Raw genomic sequence first — 14,083 nt, 5'->3', positions numbered from 1 at the left:
TCAAGTGAAAATGAATATTCACTGTCCAAATCCCATAAAAATCGAGGAAATTCTTTTAAAATTTTCGAAATTTTGAAAATTTCTGAGCGAGTTCCCTCAAAATTCATCGCTTCTGACCGAAGAATACGGACGGGGCCCTTTTGTTTCCAAGCGTGGAGTACGCTCGATACAAGTAAAATGTAATGACTTCTAATCAACGGAAAATTATGAAACCAATATGTAATTGAAGCTACAGTATTCCTTTTTTCGTTGTTATTCTTTGGTTGAGTTAAATTCCATAGTTTTGGAAATAATAAATTTTAAAGAGAGTCAGTCATATTTTCATGGGTCAATGCATGGCATTGACCAATGATTGTCCGAAAGCCAATTGCAGAGAATTCTCAAATTCACCTAATTTAATTTCCACATACTCACTTCTGACCCGAGACTATTTTCAAAAATTGATATGTTGGGGAAATGATGAATGATTATAAGTAAGGAGACAATGGGAGAAAGAAAATTAATGCATCGCTTGAAGTGGTAAAACATAAGACCTAAAATAGAATGCAACAATATTAAAAATCTTCAATCATTTCGGTGAAAAATTATCTCATTTCTTCAAGAAGAAGCCAGAAAACATTACATTTTACCACTTCAGTCCAAGAATCACTTATCGTATCACCAATTTATTCATCTCTATTTCCAATCTCATTTTTTACTTTTCCGTTCACTCCAAAATTGATTCACCTCCTCCACAATTTCCGGCAAATGTTTCAACAGTTCCTCCTTAGGTGTCTTAAACTCTCCGTCCAACCAAATTTTCTTGAGCCTCATCATCGTCTGTCCAATCAATCTTGGGTGAGGCAGTAGATCCCTCAGATCATTACCGTTGAGTGGAAACTTTGGCGGAATCCACTTCTCAAATTGTTGCGCAAGTTCTGGGGTACCTTTGTACTTGAGTACCTCGGCAATGTACTCACGAATGTCTTTGATCTTGCCGGTTGAATTGAGGACAATGTACTGATAAGGATGGAGGGGATTAACTGAGATCTTATCCTCCCGGTGGATGATGAGGAAAAGGGCGAGATCGCGGTTGTAGGCGGACCAGTGAAGCCTCGTGTGGAGGTTCATGGCTTCTTCCTCATTTCTCAGCATCGATGTGATCATCGTTACAGGGTGTAATATCACTCCCTGGGACTTTGCTCTCATGCAGATTCTCTCGAAATTCTCCACATCTGGGGTCTCGGGTAGACCTATGTACTTCGTCACTCCACATTCTATCATCTTTTTGGTAAGCTCTACGCCATAGTTTCCCTCCAAAATTTTATACCACTCCGACCAAATTCTTTCACCTGATATTCTTTCTAGCCCCTCGACGTTCTGCTTTATTGCGGTGATTACTGAGTCTTCGTGGGCGTCTGGGTGCTCTGATATTCTACCGTAGAATCTGAAGTATCTGGGGACGGAATAATTAATGGAATTTGCGACGAGAACTATTTATAGGGAGCATTTCAGAGATTGGGAGAATATTATTTTGGATATTATTTTTATCAACATTATTTTATTCCACTTATCTCCGGAATTCTCAGTTTTGGAAAATACTATTTTTTTTTCCAAAAATCCTGTAAATTGTAATAATGATTTCGAATTTTTCTCTTAAGATAATCTCAGATTAATAGAAATCCCTCCTGGAGCTCGGGAAAATTCAATAGTTTTTTCTTAAAGATAATTTGAGATAAAAGTTTTTAGTGAACTGAATTTATTTTAAGTGAAAACAAAATGAATGTAAAATTTGATATCACAAGAGTTTATGCTCCTGGTACATCAATGTTGATGTCTCCTCGGTCGTAAGTAAATTATTTAAATTTTATTTTCCTCCTGAATAGATTTCGTTAAACTGGACTTTGAGATCAATATAACTTTTTTATTAATGAATTAACAATTTGCTTCTGAAGGGTACATTGGGGAAAAATATATACCAGTCATGAAACCTTAATATGATCACTAAATGTCCCAAATGTCTAACATGAGCTCCATATACGCTGAACATTGATTAAACCTTGACGAAAAGTCGGTTAAACTCTGATTAAACTCCGACTAAACGGTTTTAAGGCTATAACTTCAAATCAAATGATGCGATCGCCACTATCTTCGAACTAGACAAAGATAACATGCAAACGAATATTTGAAGCCATAATTAAAAAGATTTTGACGATTATTTTTTAAATGATCGTCGAAAAAATCAATTAGAAAAAAAAATCTCACATACATACATACGGACATGATCTAAAAACATTATATTTGAACTCCTGCGACCAAATTTCGTCATCGTCACACAAAAAAATGGAAATTTCAGATTTGACGAATACAATGCGGGGCTCGCCATCAATATTAAATTTCTGTAATATTTTCTGTATAATTTTCATTTGAATAAGCAAATCACCTCAAGATCCTCAAGAAATCCTCACAAATTCTGGTCGCCGCATCCCCAACGAAGGCCACCCTCCTCTTCTGCAAGTCATCGTAGCCGAAGAAATAATCATAAACCCTCCCCTCAAAATCCAAAAACATGGAGTTGATCGTCAGATCCCTCCTGTTGGCGTCTAGCTTCCAGTCTGTCGTGAACTCGATGTCTGCGTGTCTCCCATCAGTGACAACGTCAATCCTCAGAGTCGTCACCTCAAAATTCTCCTTGTCATTGATCCTCGCTGTGACAGTTCCATGTTTCTCTCCCTTCATATTCAGCATTCGAATCTCTTCCTTCGTGAACATCGCCTTCATCTCGTGTGGAGTTGCTGTAGTCGCAAAGTCAATGTCCTTGGGCACCTTCCCAGTGAGTAAATCCCTGACTGCACCCCCGGCAATCCTTATTTCATAATTGTACTTCTTGAATAAAGACGTGAGGAGCTCCAGTTCTGGGGTAAAGATAGATTTAAACTCTGGAGTTTCTAGTTTCGTGATTACTGGGTCACTTCTAGACGGCGGCATCTTCTCCGTGAAATTTCTTATTCTCCTCCACTTGAGGGACGATGTATTTTCGTTGAGACACTGCAATCAATTATTTTAAGGTAGCTCTATTCTTATGGATCGAGTCATTGAGTGTATTCACAAAAAAGAAATTCTGAATGGAAAGGGAGAGTTGTATCATTTTTTTATTTCTTCAACGAACAGTATGAATGAACAGTTTTTCAATTGACTAGTTTGAAAATACTCGTGGAAACGGTGTACGGTGTATGTGAGAGGTGGAAGTTGTTGTTATTTCTATTTCTGCTCTCAGTCCTCGGCGATTCTGGACGGATATTGTCGATGATAAAAAAAATTAGACGATAAATGAGCGGAAAAAATTTATTCTGCAGAAATCTCTGCGCTACAATTTTCCACGTTTTTTGTTTGTCTTTTTCTTAATGAAAAGAGGGGAATAGAGCGGAAAAAATTTGAGCCCAAAAAAACATTCATATCTTGTCTGACATCTTTGCTACAAACTCGGGTCATCAACTCTGGTTTTCAGTTGAAATTGGAATTGTTAATTTACACAATAATAGGAGTGCATTGACGATTTTTTCTTAACTCGCAAAAATCTTCAAACAATTTGCTACCGATTGGTGATAAATTTTTTTGGAAATAATGAAATAGGGGGGATAACGCCTTTTTTTTCAGGGGTGATTTTTCAAAAATTTATTTTAAAAAAAGTACTAACTAGCAAATGTTTTTTATTAGCTCGCAATTTTCTTCAAAACTACTTCAATGAGGAAAAAAATAAAAATTTGGAATATCTATACATGAGGGGCTAATTGATCGGATCTTAATTTGAGAAGTTTCTTGAAATTTCGAAAAATTGAAGGAATTTCTAGAAATTTCGAGGAAATTCAGGGAGTTCATAGGAAATTCGAGAAAGAAGGAAAGACCATAGATGTATCCACGTACAATTACAGTTGTATCGAAGGTACAGCCGCCTGCAATTTTTAGAAAGAAGAAAAGATAAAATTCTACAAAACAGTTTTCCTACAAAAGTTTTTCTATAAAACAGTTTTCATTGACATTTTCTATTATCAACTCTCAAATAGAACCGACGAAAAATTAATAAAATTCAACAGAAGTTGAATAGAAATCCAATAGAGTATTGCATCGAAATCGAGTAATGGTTTTCCACAGAATTTCCTTCGTGCGAGGGGAATAACCTAAAAGAATTGATGGGGTTGTTAGTGTCATACTTACCCGGATGTGTACACGTCGAGAGAGAGACTTTATTTGCCTGACGAACAGAGGAAGAACTATCATTATCTCTGGGTTCTGATTGTTTTAACGATTTTTATATGCAATTAAATACCGGTGTCACGTCGGGATCGAACAGATGTGCATGATTGCGAGAGGTAAACATTTATTGGGAAATCACTGGAGGCGTCCTCTAGTAGGGATCATTCGAGTGTTGTTAATATCATTCGGTAAATGAGGAGTTCTTCATTATCAGGGGTAGATTACATGAAAAAGACTGTCTTACCATCATATGGTGGGAGATTACTTCACATTGCACTTCAACAGATGACTCTAGTATTTAAAATTTTGGGATTGAGGTCCTCGTGAAAATTTAGAATTGATTTTTCACATTTTTATTTGCTTTTAACTGAAGACTCAAATTTTCAATTTTTTGTGTTTGGGGGAGACTGCACCGAAATTTCAAAATCGCCGAAGCCTTCATTTATCATGCTGATGAAAATTGTTACTGTTGAAATCAATTGTTGACTATTAAAAAAAATTGTAATTTTATAACACATTTGTCACACATTTGTATGAGAAAACTAAAAAACTCAGCTTATAAAAATGCATTATGACGGAACTATACGAATACTGTAGCAAAATGTGATAAATTTATGGAAAAGTGTACTAATTTTACTGGATGATCTGTTAAATTTCGTGCAGCTCATGGATTTATCATACTTTTGATGTAATTGTATAATGCGTAACCATCATTTAAATAAAGTAAGAAATTTTTTGAAATTTCATGGAAGATTATAGTAAGTCTCATGAGTGTGACATTGAATCCAATTTAGGGAAAAAATGGTTATGAAATTTCAAGTTTCAAGTAGAATGAGATGGAAATTTCACAACTTGATTGAATTTTCAGTGGAACATGAATATTTAGAAACAAAATGACATGAATTTTTAAAAATTTCCCTGAATTTTCACAGAATAATTGTACTGAAAAATCAAGTATTTTGATTTCCAGACCATTTGAACAGAAAATCAATGGAATAGTTGATTTTTCAATGACAAGATTTCCTGGAATTGCAGTGGAACTTGAACACGACAAAAATTCCCGGAATTTGGCACGAAAAATTCAGAGGAAAATTTTTAACAGTATAATAAATTCATCAGCATGATAGACGAAGGCACCAGCGACTTTGAAATTTCAATGCGGCCTCCCCATCAAGAAAAAAGGGTCGCCAATTTTCTTCTTTGCAGTCTAACTAACATCTCCAAAAAAATCAGTCTACATCGGACAAAAATTGTGATCTAGGAGACATTTTCCATGCGAAAACACGAAAAATGAAGTTTGACCATGAAATACGGGGCAAAATGGTTCGAATTAAAAATACGGAAAAAAAATAAGTGACTTTGCAGAAAGAAAATTATCATGGTTCATGGTGTGAATTTACTTCGTATTCCCTAGCACTGCAAAATCGTGCAAACATGATTTGCAAACTGCAAGAAGTGGTATTTGTCTCTCGAAATGAGACGCGTCGCAGATCGAACGATCCTGGTTAATAATGTGCGAAAATCTGGTGTTTAAATATAAACTCACTTGCGAGGTTCAGTCCTCTAGTCCGTTACGTGCACTCGTCAGGTTCTCCTGAAACGAGAGAAAAAAAAAATGGAATAAATGTCGGGAATTCTGCGCACGTTCATGAGGAATGAGAGGTGGAGGATGTCGAGAGGGATTGCTGATGAAGAGAATGGGTTCACGGTGAATTATGAATTCATGTTCTATCTCTCAGAAACCGGATAATAATTAAATAGGCGTTATTTGAGGGTTCAAGGGGTCTGGGCTGCAGTTGATATGCATCTGTATTATTCAGGAGTGTGTCCTCGGGTTGTATTTATAGGGAGGGGGACGAGATTGATGCCCGAGTGGTTAAACGACTCGCAAAAAATATTTGAAGAAAATTGATACCAGGAAGTAGGGAAAGTGTATACAACCGAAGAAAAAATTTCTCGATTAGAGAGACGATTAAATCAAGTCGAGGAGCTACTCAAGTCGCTATTTCAAGTAGATTTAATCGACTTGGATCGAGTATCTACGAAAAATGTCGAGTCAAGTTGACAAATTGATTTGAGTGCAACTTGACTTGAATCAAGTATCTTTCCGACTTATATCAGGTCTCTTTGATACTGAAATCAAGTATCTTTAATACTTGAATCAAGCAGTTTGGAGTTAAATAAAGTCTCTTCAATACTTGATTCAATGATTTTTCCTACTTGAATCAAGCATTTTTCCTACTTAAATTAAGTATTTTTAATACGCGAATCAAGGATTTGTCCTACTTGAATCAAGTATCTTTCCTACTAGAATCAAGTATTGTTTCTGTTTGGATGAAATATCTTTCCTACTTGAATCAAGTAGAATGAATACTTGAATCAAGTGGCGATCTACTTGAATCAAGAAACCTTTCTCGACTTGAATCAAATAGGCAGATACTTGAATATTTTTTCTACTTGAATCGAGTAGAAAAAATACTTGAATCAAGTCGCGATTCACTTGAATTGAAAAAAATTATTTTGGGTGTAATAAATCATAAGATCGGTCTCAGCAATCTTATAATTATTTCAGTAACGAGTCCATCTAGACGAAAATGTTATAAAACCTGTTTGTAGATGATTAAATTTCACGTAAAAAATCAAGAAGTATTTTGTCCTGTAATCACTTGATGTCGCGACATTATTCATCATTTAACAAAACACAAAATTTTTATTTTTGTAAATTTTGAGATTTCGTTGCATAGAATCCATTGGAAACAATTACACTATTTAAAACTAACAGAAAAACGGTAAAAATCTATATATTCATGGTCAGATACTGCATCAATTCCTCAAAAAAAACGTTTGAATAAATAAGTGGAAATTAATTCAACGGAATTAATTCCCTCGTCCATAAGCAAATATATTTATTCATTGAATTAATTCTGAATAAATGAAAGTGGTCAAATATCAAGTAAAAACGAGTGACGAGTCAATTAATCAACAGAATTAAAAAAATTAATATAAAGAAATGGTGAAAACGTAGTAAAAATCAACATATTAACGTTCCAACACTTCATCAACCCTTCAAAACTCCATTCCAATAACTGAGCGAAAAATAATTCAACAATTTAATTCCCTCATTCGCTAAAAAAAATTATTCATTCACTGAATTAACGTCAAATGGAAACGACAGACGAGTCAATTCATCAAAAACAATTAAAAAAATTAATATAACAAAATCGTAAAAACAATAAAAATCAACATATCGATATTCAAACATTTCATCAATCCCTCAAAAAACCTTTCCAATAAATAACCGAAAAGTAATTCAACAAATTTAATTATCCCGTCGACGCAAAAAATTATTTATTCATTGAATCAATTGCGAATAAATAGAAGTGGTCAAACGTCAAATGGGAACGTTTGACGAGTCAATTTATCAGGAACACGGACACAGGTCGTCGTGTGTTCAGACGAAAGATGATCGATCGTCGCAGTTTCTCGGTAGATGAGGTGGTTTCAACGAGCCGAAGGGGTGGGGGGTGGCGGAGGGCTAGGGGGGGAGGGCTATAGCATGATACAAAGTGGAAGAGAGAGACGACGAACGTGCGAGACACGGAGAATTGGATAAAGGGAAGGTACGTGTGTGGGTTTTCGTTGTAAAACGGAGTGACTACGGGGCAGGATAAAGGGTCCGTCCTTATCTGCAGATAGCAGGCAGCTCTCCAATGCTCCCCCCCCCCCTGCGCTACACGGTTCCGTCCTGCGCCCTACGGGTCTCCATACAACCGAGGTTGTAATACTGTGGCCAACGGGTGCCATGATGAATCGGCCATATTGCCTCCACTGCCCGCCGGGGTTACCATAAAAATTTGTCAATATTTTTTTCATGGAGTTGGGTTAATTCGAAGTTCAATAGATGACAAAAAGTTGGATTCGATTATGTGAACTTTTCGATCGAGGTGTTGAGGAGGGGGGAGGGATTTTGCGATTAATTAATTATAGGGGTGGTAATTACGGGGATTTTTTAATGAAAAACGCCATTTTTTATTCGGGATATTTTTGGCATAATTCATTTTGCTTGAGAGTGAAATGATTTTTGGTAATTTAATATGAGAAATCTATTGATGCTCTTTCATTATGTCCTTTTTCCTGTCGGATTCGATATTACTTTTTTCAATTAATTGTTTATAAGCATTCTCATTGGAAAAAGCAATAGGACCGATAAGAATCATATCCCAATTTATCAGCTGTTTAATTTTGATATTACAATGAATGATTTGCTCATGTTGTAAATCCTATGTTCACTGAATAAAATTTTAATCATAATTACAATTCAGTAGCGAAGTGGTAAAACGGTACAAGTCAATTTTGACTACTGATCAGTTTTCAATGAATATCTCGGAATTTAAGGGAGCTAGTAAAATTTTTGTTATAATCTTTTTTGTAGAGCCGATTGAGAGCTACAACAAATGTAATCGTGAAAATTTCGCTATCTTCCTTACATTCGAAAATATTCATCATAAACTCAACTGGGAGATAAGTCAACTTAAACCGTTTTACCACTTCGCTACTGAATTCAATTCTTTCTAGAATACACTTTCGAGTGTGAATTTCGGGAATTCAATGTTTATTGATACTCTAGTAAAAGTGTGTGGCCACACTGTTATCAATTTTTAGTTAGTTCACACGGTAATTCAATTAATCTGTTGTTCATCTCATGAATATAATTCCGAATATTCAGTCACAGCTTCATTTTATTCATATCAGAAATTTTGTATTTGGATATTAATATTATTTGTTCAAAGAGAAAAAATCGATCATCATTTTCACAATATTGCATTCAGATTCTGCTATCCTTAACGTCAAAAATGTGAGATGATCTCATAATTCTAGCTATTAATTCTAATCAACTTGTTCGAAGAAAACCTTAGTAAACGCTGTATTCAGAAAGTAAAATTATTCCATTTTCCTCTAATCTAAATAATTTGGATAATTATGATTCGTTTGTTCGTGTTTCATAGAATGGTATTCAAGACGATTGTACTCGTGAAAACCGCCTTACTTTCTCCATTCGTTCGAGACATCCGCCATGTCCGAGTTCTAATTTTCAATTCGAGATATTGCCCATACTTTATTTTAGAAGGGAAGAATAAGACAAGATTTATAAATCGATTGTATAGGAAAGTGGATTATTTTTCTTGAATTATTCAGAAAAAAAATTTCTGAATAATTCAAGAAAAGTCTCTGAAAGTGAAAAATTAAAGAATATTTTTCCATCGAATACTCACAGAATGAGAATACTCCCATGCATGGCGTAGCGTCCATGGACGCTTGTCATTTCATTCACATTCTCTCCTCCCAATATTGTTGAATCAAACCACAACATAATTTTTTACCCACACGTATATGCAAATTGCGCTGGAACAGGTTTCACTACGGTACTTGTACCATCCACCCATAATGCGAAAGATGAGTGAAGGTGAACACTTGGATATCAACGGATACAGTCACCAGACAATGAGCCACTGTTGTCGAGCGTATACGTTACAATCCGAGATGTTGAATTCAGTGGCAACGTGGTAACATTCGACACGAATATGCCTGGAGGTGAAATTCAAGAGAATGAATCGGTGATAGACACTTCCAGGGGGAGAGTCGAAAGGTGAGACGTGGGTTGATGTATACTAATTGAAGGGTCCCGTCTTGGAGACGCACGGTAGCCGGGTCTTCGTGATTAACACCTTGGACCACACGCAGGATTTTGATAGCAGTGAGAGGAAAAAAATCAGTTGAAACTCGGAATTGTTACTTTTAGCGGTTCTATGAGTATTCCAGGAAGAAGAGAGTGAGAAAATTTTTAATTATAAATTACGAATTTTTATATTTTGAATGTTGTCAATAGTTTAAACCATGAGCATTCCCAAGTCGATGGGAATTTTTGTGATGTTATATGGCGATTCTTTTTCACGATTTGAACATCAGATTAAATGCCCTCGCGCCTTTAATTGCTAATAAATTAGCAAAAGACTTTCGAATGGTTATTTTCGACATCGTTTCCTTCTAGCATGTGAAATTTATGGTTTATTTCGTTTTATTAAATTGAATAAGATTTCTTTTCAACTAATTTTGTCAGATTTTCAACTTAGTAGAATGTTATCATCATCATTATTATTCTTATTTCTTTCTTCTATACAAACGATTGTCTTTTTTACGGTTCTATCTCTCCCCTCAGCCCTTCGATAAAATGTTAATAGGAGAATTTTATTTACACGTACTTGAATGAATTTGAAACATCATATTTGAAGAAACGATCAGAAAGCTCACTTTCAGGGAAATTCTATCGTAAAAAGGAGAAAGGCAATCGATCTCGAAATATCTCGAAAATCTCGAATAAACGTACGCGTAAGACCGGAACCGAAGCGCCACTACGTGAGGAGATGAGAAGGCGCGTGCGTAGCACGCGCGGCCGATCTCGTTCATGAAAAATTCGAAGACTATTGCTTACACTATTGTAAGAAATTTCTAACAGTGTAATGCTTAAATAAAAAAATTCAACTATACATTTTAAAATCGTTGAAATAATAAAATAAGAAGGGGAAAGGGACATTTTGGGTGGTGAATGCGCCGAGTTTACACAACTCTTTGCCGTCCTGCGATGCCATTACGCACTCGAGACAGGCTGGCCTGGAATCTTTGACCCCTTCTGGCAACTCGAGAGAATCCAGAATCTCTCAAAAAATGATGAGACGAATTTCGAAAGATTATCCACCGATTTTGCTGGCCCGACGATTTCGAAATTCGCTTCGCGATTCTTCACTTTTCATTCTGGTTGTCGGGAATTTTTCGCTGGGTGGCGCACGATAAAATGAGTTAAGGGTCGATATTACATTCACATTTAGTGTCTCATACGTATTCCGTACGAGCAGAGTGCTTCGCGCGGCCAACCCTCGAGAGCCCTTGAGTCAGAGTCGAGAGGTGGCCTCCTCATCAACATGGGTGGTCCATTCTTCTCTTACGCATGCATTATATAAGTTTCCATCGAGTGTGACTCGAGGATTAGTCAAGTTGACCGGTTTTGCGACCTGAGCACTGTCATTTGACCTCGAATTTTTCATTTTTTGCTACTGAATGGAATCGATCGACAGAGTTTTGTAATTATTATCAATTATTACTTGGAATTTGAAAAAAAAAATTATTATTGCAATGAATACATAATAATATGGCAATTATTTTCTCTATATTATAAAAATCCAAATCGACTTCAGGTGATAAAAAATTGGTACTCGAAATTAGACTTCACAATTAAGGGTCACAAGGGTCAAAATAAGGGTCTCGAGGTCAGAATCTGGGACATGACGGACTGAATAAGGGTCATGAGGGTCAAAATGAGGGTCACGAGGAGCAGATTAAGGGTCACAGGGTCAGATTAAGGGTTACGGGATCAGAATAAGGGTCATATGAGTCAGATTAAGGGTCACGAGGGTTGGAATAAGGGTCACGAGGATCAGATTAAGGGTTACGGGGTCAGATTAAGGGTCGCGAGGGTCAAATTAAGGTTCAAGAGGGTCAAAATAAGGGTCACGAGGATCAGATTAAGGGGTACGGGGTCAGATTAAGTGTCACGAGGGTCATATGCGTCAGATTAAGGGTCACAACTGTCAGAATAAGGTTTGTGGGAATCATATGGGACGTATCGTATTTTAACGATAACTGAAAAAATAATTGTTTAAATAAATCCAATTGTGATTTGAAATATTCTTCCCAAGGCCATCTTGACTGAGTTCGATCATATGAGATTGATTGCGTCATCTGTTGTTGAAAAAATTTATTTTGAAACCAATAGACAGGGAAAGGTAAAAAATTTCAAACGTTGGGGCAATGTTGGCTGTCAGCGTTAATGCAATGTTGAATCCAATGAATCATTGAATTCAATTTAAAATACATCGTCACAGAAATTCCATTCGGAAGTAAATTGCTAATTTATTACCAAAAATATGTCAACTATCCTTTGGATACAGCGATTTCCCACTTTTTTTCCCAACTCCAAACACAATAAGAGCGAATATTAACTACTTCTTTAATTAATGAAAGAATACATAACGATCATAAATAATAGACGTAAACTACTAGCCAAGTCAGGCGCGCGCTATTCGCGCTCCCTTTCCTAGTTCGAGGAAGAGGTGAGAGTAATTCCCCGTTTGACACCCAAAGAGGTTTTAGGCACCTGTCGCGTGTGTGCGGAAGCGGGGCACAAGGGGCCGGGGGGGGGCGAAGCGAGGGGGTTTATAAAGGGTGGGTGGATGTGGATTTGGAGACAGAGGTGGCGAGTAAAACGAGCCGTTGAGGACACACAGAGCAAGGGGGGAGGTTTGAGAGTGAGTTTGGAGCCCGGATGGGAAGGAACAGGGGGTGAGTGGACTACGGGTACACGTGGTTCTATTTGCAAAAACAAAGTTTGCGCGGGACAAACACGGGCGCACTGCACACTGGCTCATAGAGTCGGCCTATACACTAGCATTTGTCGGGTCAAAAGCGCAACAAAGACTCCGGTGCGTTGTTTTCAGGGCGACGCGTTGCATTTTTGCATTATCAATCGTTTCACGATTACTTCAATCAATCTTTGCTTATTTAATTTGATGAATGGGGCACGGGCTGCGCTTGTGGCGAATGATGACACCATTTGATTTGGATCTTACGTTTCGTCCATGTTTCAGTTGGTGCCGGTGTCCAGGTTTAGGACACTCAGGGATTTTTTAATGGACAAGATCTATCCGCGCGCTCTCGCGCGCGCTGACCTATTCATTTGTTGAAATGAAGAAATGGAATTCATTTAATTTCATTTTCTCATGAATACCTTATAAATATTGATAATGAATCAAAGAGAATTCGACTAATGATTGAAGTGAAAAGTGAAAAGAATTTTTCATTTTCAATTAATTATCTTCAATTTTTTTTAATAATCGGTCTCCATAAAAGGACAGAATTTATTCATTTCACCGATGATATATATGTACATGTGGAATATATATATTATATATATAAATATGACGTGAAAAAAAAATTTACCACTGAAGAATTTCAAATTATGTCACTGATTTTGAAAATGCCGCGTGTTTTTTTTGTGAATAACTTCGTGTCACATATTGACCAATCAGAATTAAGGATTAGCGGTCAGGCAGTTTCGAGATATTTCGATATAAAACAACTTCACGTTTCTTTCATCTTTAGTTTTTAATGGATATACGGAAAAAATATCCTCGAATCGGTAATATAATATTCGGAATTCCTCAAATTATATTCTTGCACTCTTTCACTTTACGCAATTGTGAATAAATTCATAATTCAGTACTTTTACAATACACTGTTAGAAATTTCTTGAAATTTTAGTTACAATGCCATCTGAATTTTCAATGTTGTGAGTTTTTGAATTCAATTTAAAATGAAAATGTTTACTAAATTTTTCATTCATCTTGAAAATTTAAGAAAATTGGGTTTTTCATGTTAAAGAATCATTGATTTTTCAATGAAAGCCTGAATTTCCATACTCATCGTGAAAATTCAACATCACAGACAGTTCAATTTTCAACAGATTGAAAATTCAGAGAAGTTATTGTCGGAATTTTTTTTAATTTTCAAGGTTTTTCAGTGCCGTCTGGACCTGAAAATCGAGAATTACTTGCATATTTAATAAATTAACTGATTCGTCAGAGAGGAATTCTACAGAAATTTCATGTAACTTTGTCGCTGTTAAAAATTTCAAGCTTTTTCACTTGAAATTTTAAGAGTAATTTTCCAACAGTGTACGCATTAGTGATTGATTAAACCTTATTATCCAAAACTTCAATTACTTGGGCGGGGGGGGGGG

The 14,083-nt window shown here is 36.2% G+C and overlaps 1 protein-coding gene across 2 annotated transcripts; it reads right to left on the bottom strand.

Annotated features, from left to right (window-relative positions):
• Positions 1-664: 664 nt before the first annotated feature.
• LOC107036042 (CCA tRNA nucleotidyltransferase 1, mitochondrial) lies at positions 665-4,355 on the bottom strand. Of its 2 annotated transcripts, XM_015253763.1 has the most exons (4): positions 4,307-4,355; positions 4,195-4,231; positions 2,423-3,027; positions 665-1,435 (listed from the first exon to the last, which is right to left on the bottom strand). In XM_015253763.1, the coding sequence occupies exons 3-4, from the start codon at positions 2,965-2,967 to the stop codon at positions 688-690; spliced, it is 1,293 nt and encodes a 430-aa protein (XP_015109249.1). In that variant the 5' UTR covers positions 2,968-3,027; positions 4,195-4,231; positions 4,307-4,355; the 3' UTR covers positions 665-687. The 2 variants fall into 2 exon arrangements, with proteins under 2 accessions (XP_015109249.1, XP_015109248.1); XM_015253762.1 differs by having other exon boundaries at positions 4,195-4,349.
• Positions 4,356-14,083: the final 9,728 nt, after the last annotated feature.

The sequence above is a fragment of the Diachasma alloeum genome, unplaced genomic scaffold, assembly GCF_001412515.2.
Source record: "Diachasma alloeum isolate Michigan unplaced genomic scaffold, Dall2.0 Dall_scaffold_00203, whole genome shotgun sequence".
NCBI lineage: Eukaryota > Metazoa > Arthropoda > Insecta > Hymenoptera > Braconidae > Diachasma > Diachasma alloeum.
Note: the sequence above shows the minus strand (reverse complement) of the source record. Positions and strands in the feature narration are given on the sequence as shown.

Excerpts from the sequence above, each read along its gene's own strand:
- LOC107036042 (XM_015253762.1), bottom strand. The coding sequence starts at position 4,257 with ATGATAGTTCTTCCTCTGTTCGTCAGGCAAATAAAGTCTCTCTCTCGA. Across the intron at positions 3,028-4,194 it reads CTCGACGTGTACACATCCGG|TGTCTCAACGAAAATACATC; the intron begins GTAAGTATGACA and ends AATTGATTGCAG. Across the intron at positions 1,436-2,422 it reads GATTTCTTGAGGATCTTGAG|ATACTTCAGATTCTACGGTA; the intron begins GTGATTTGCTTA and ends TTCCGTCCCCAG.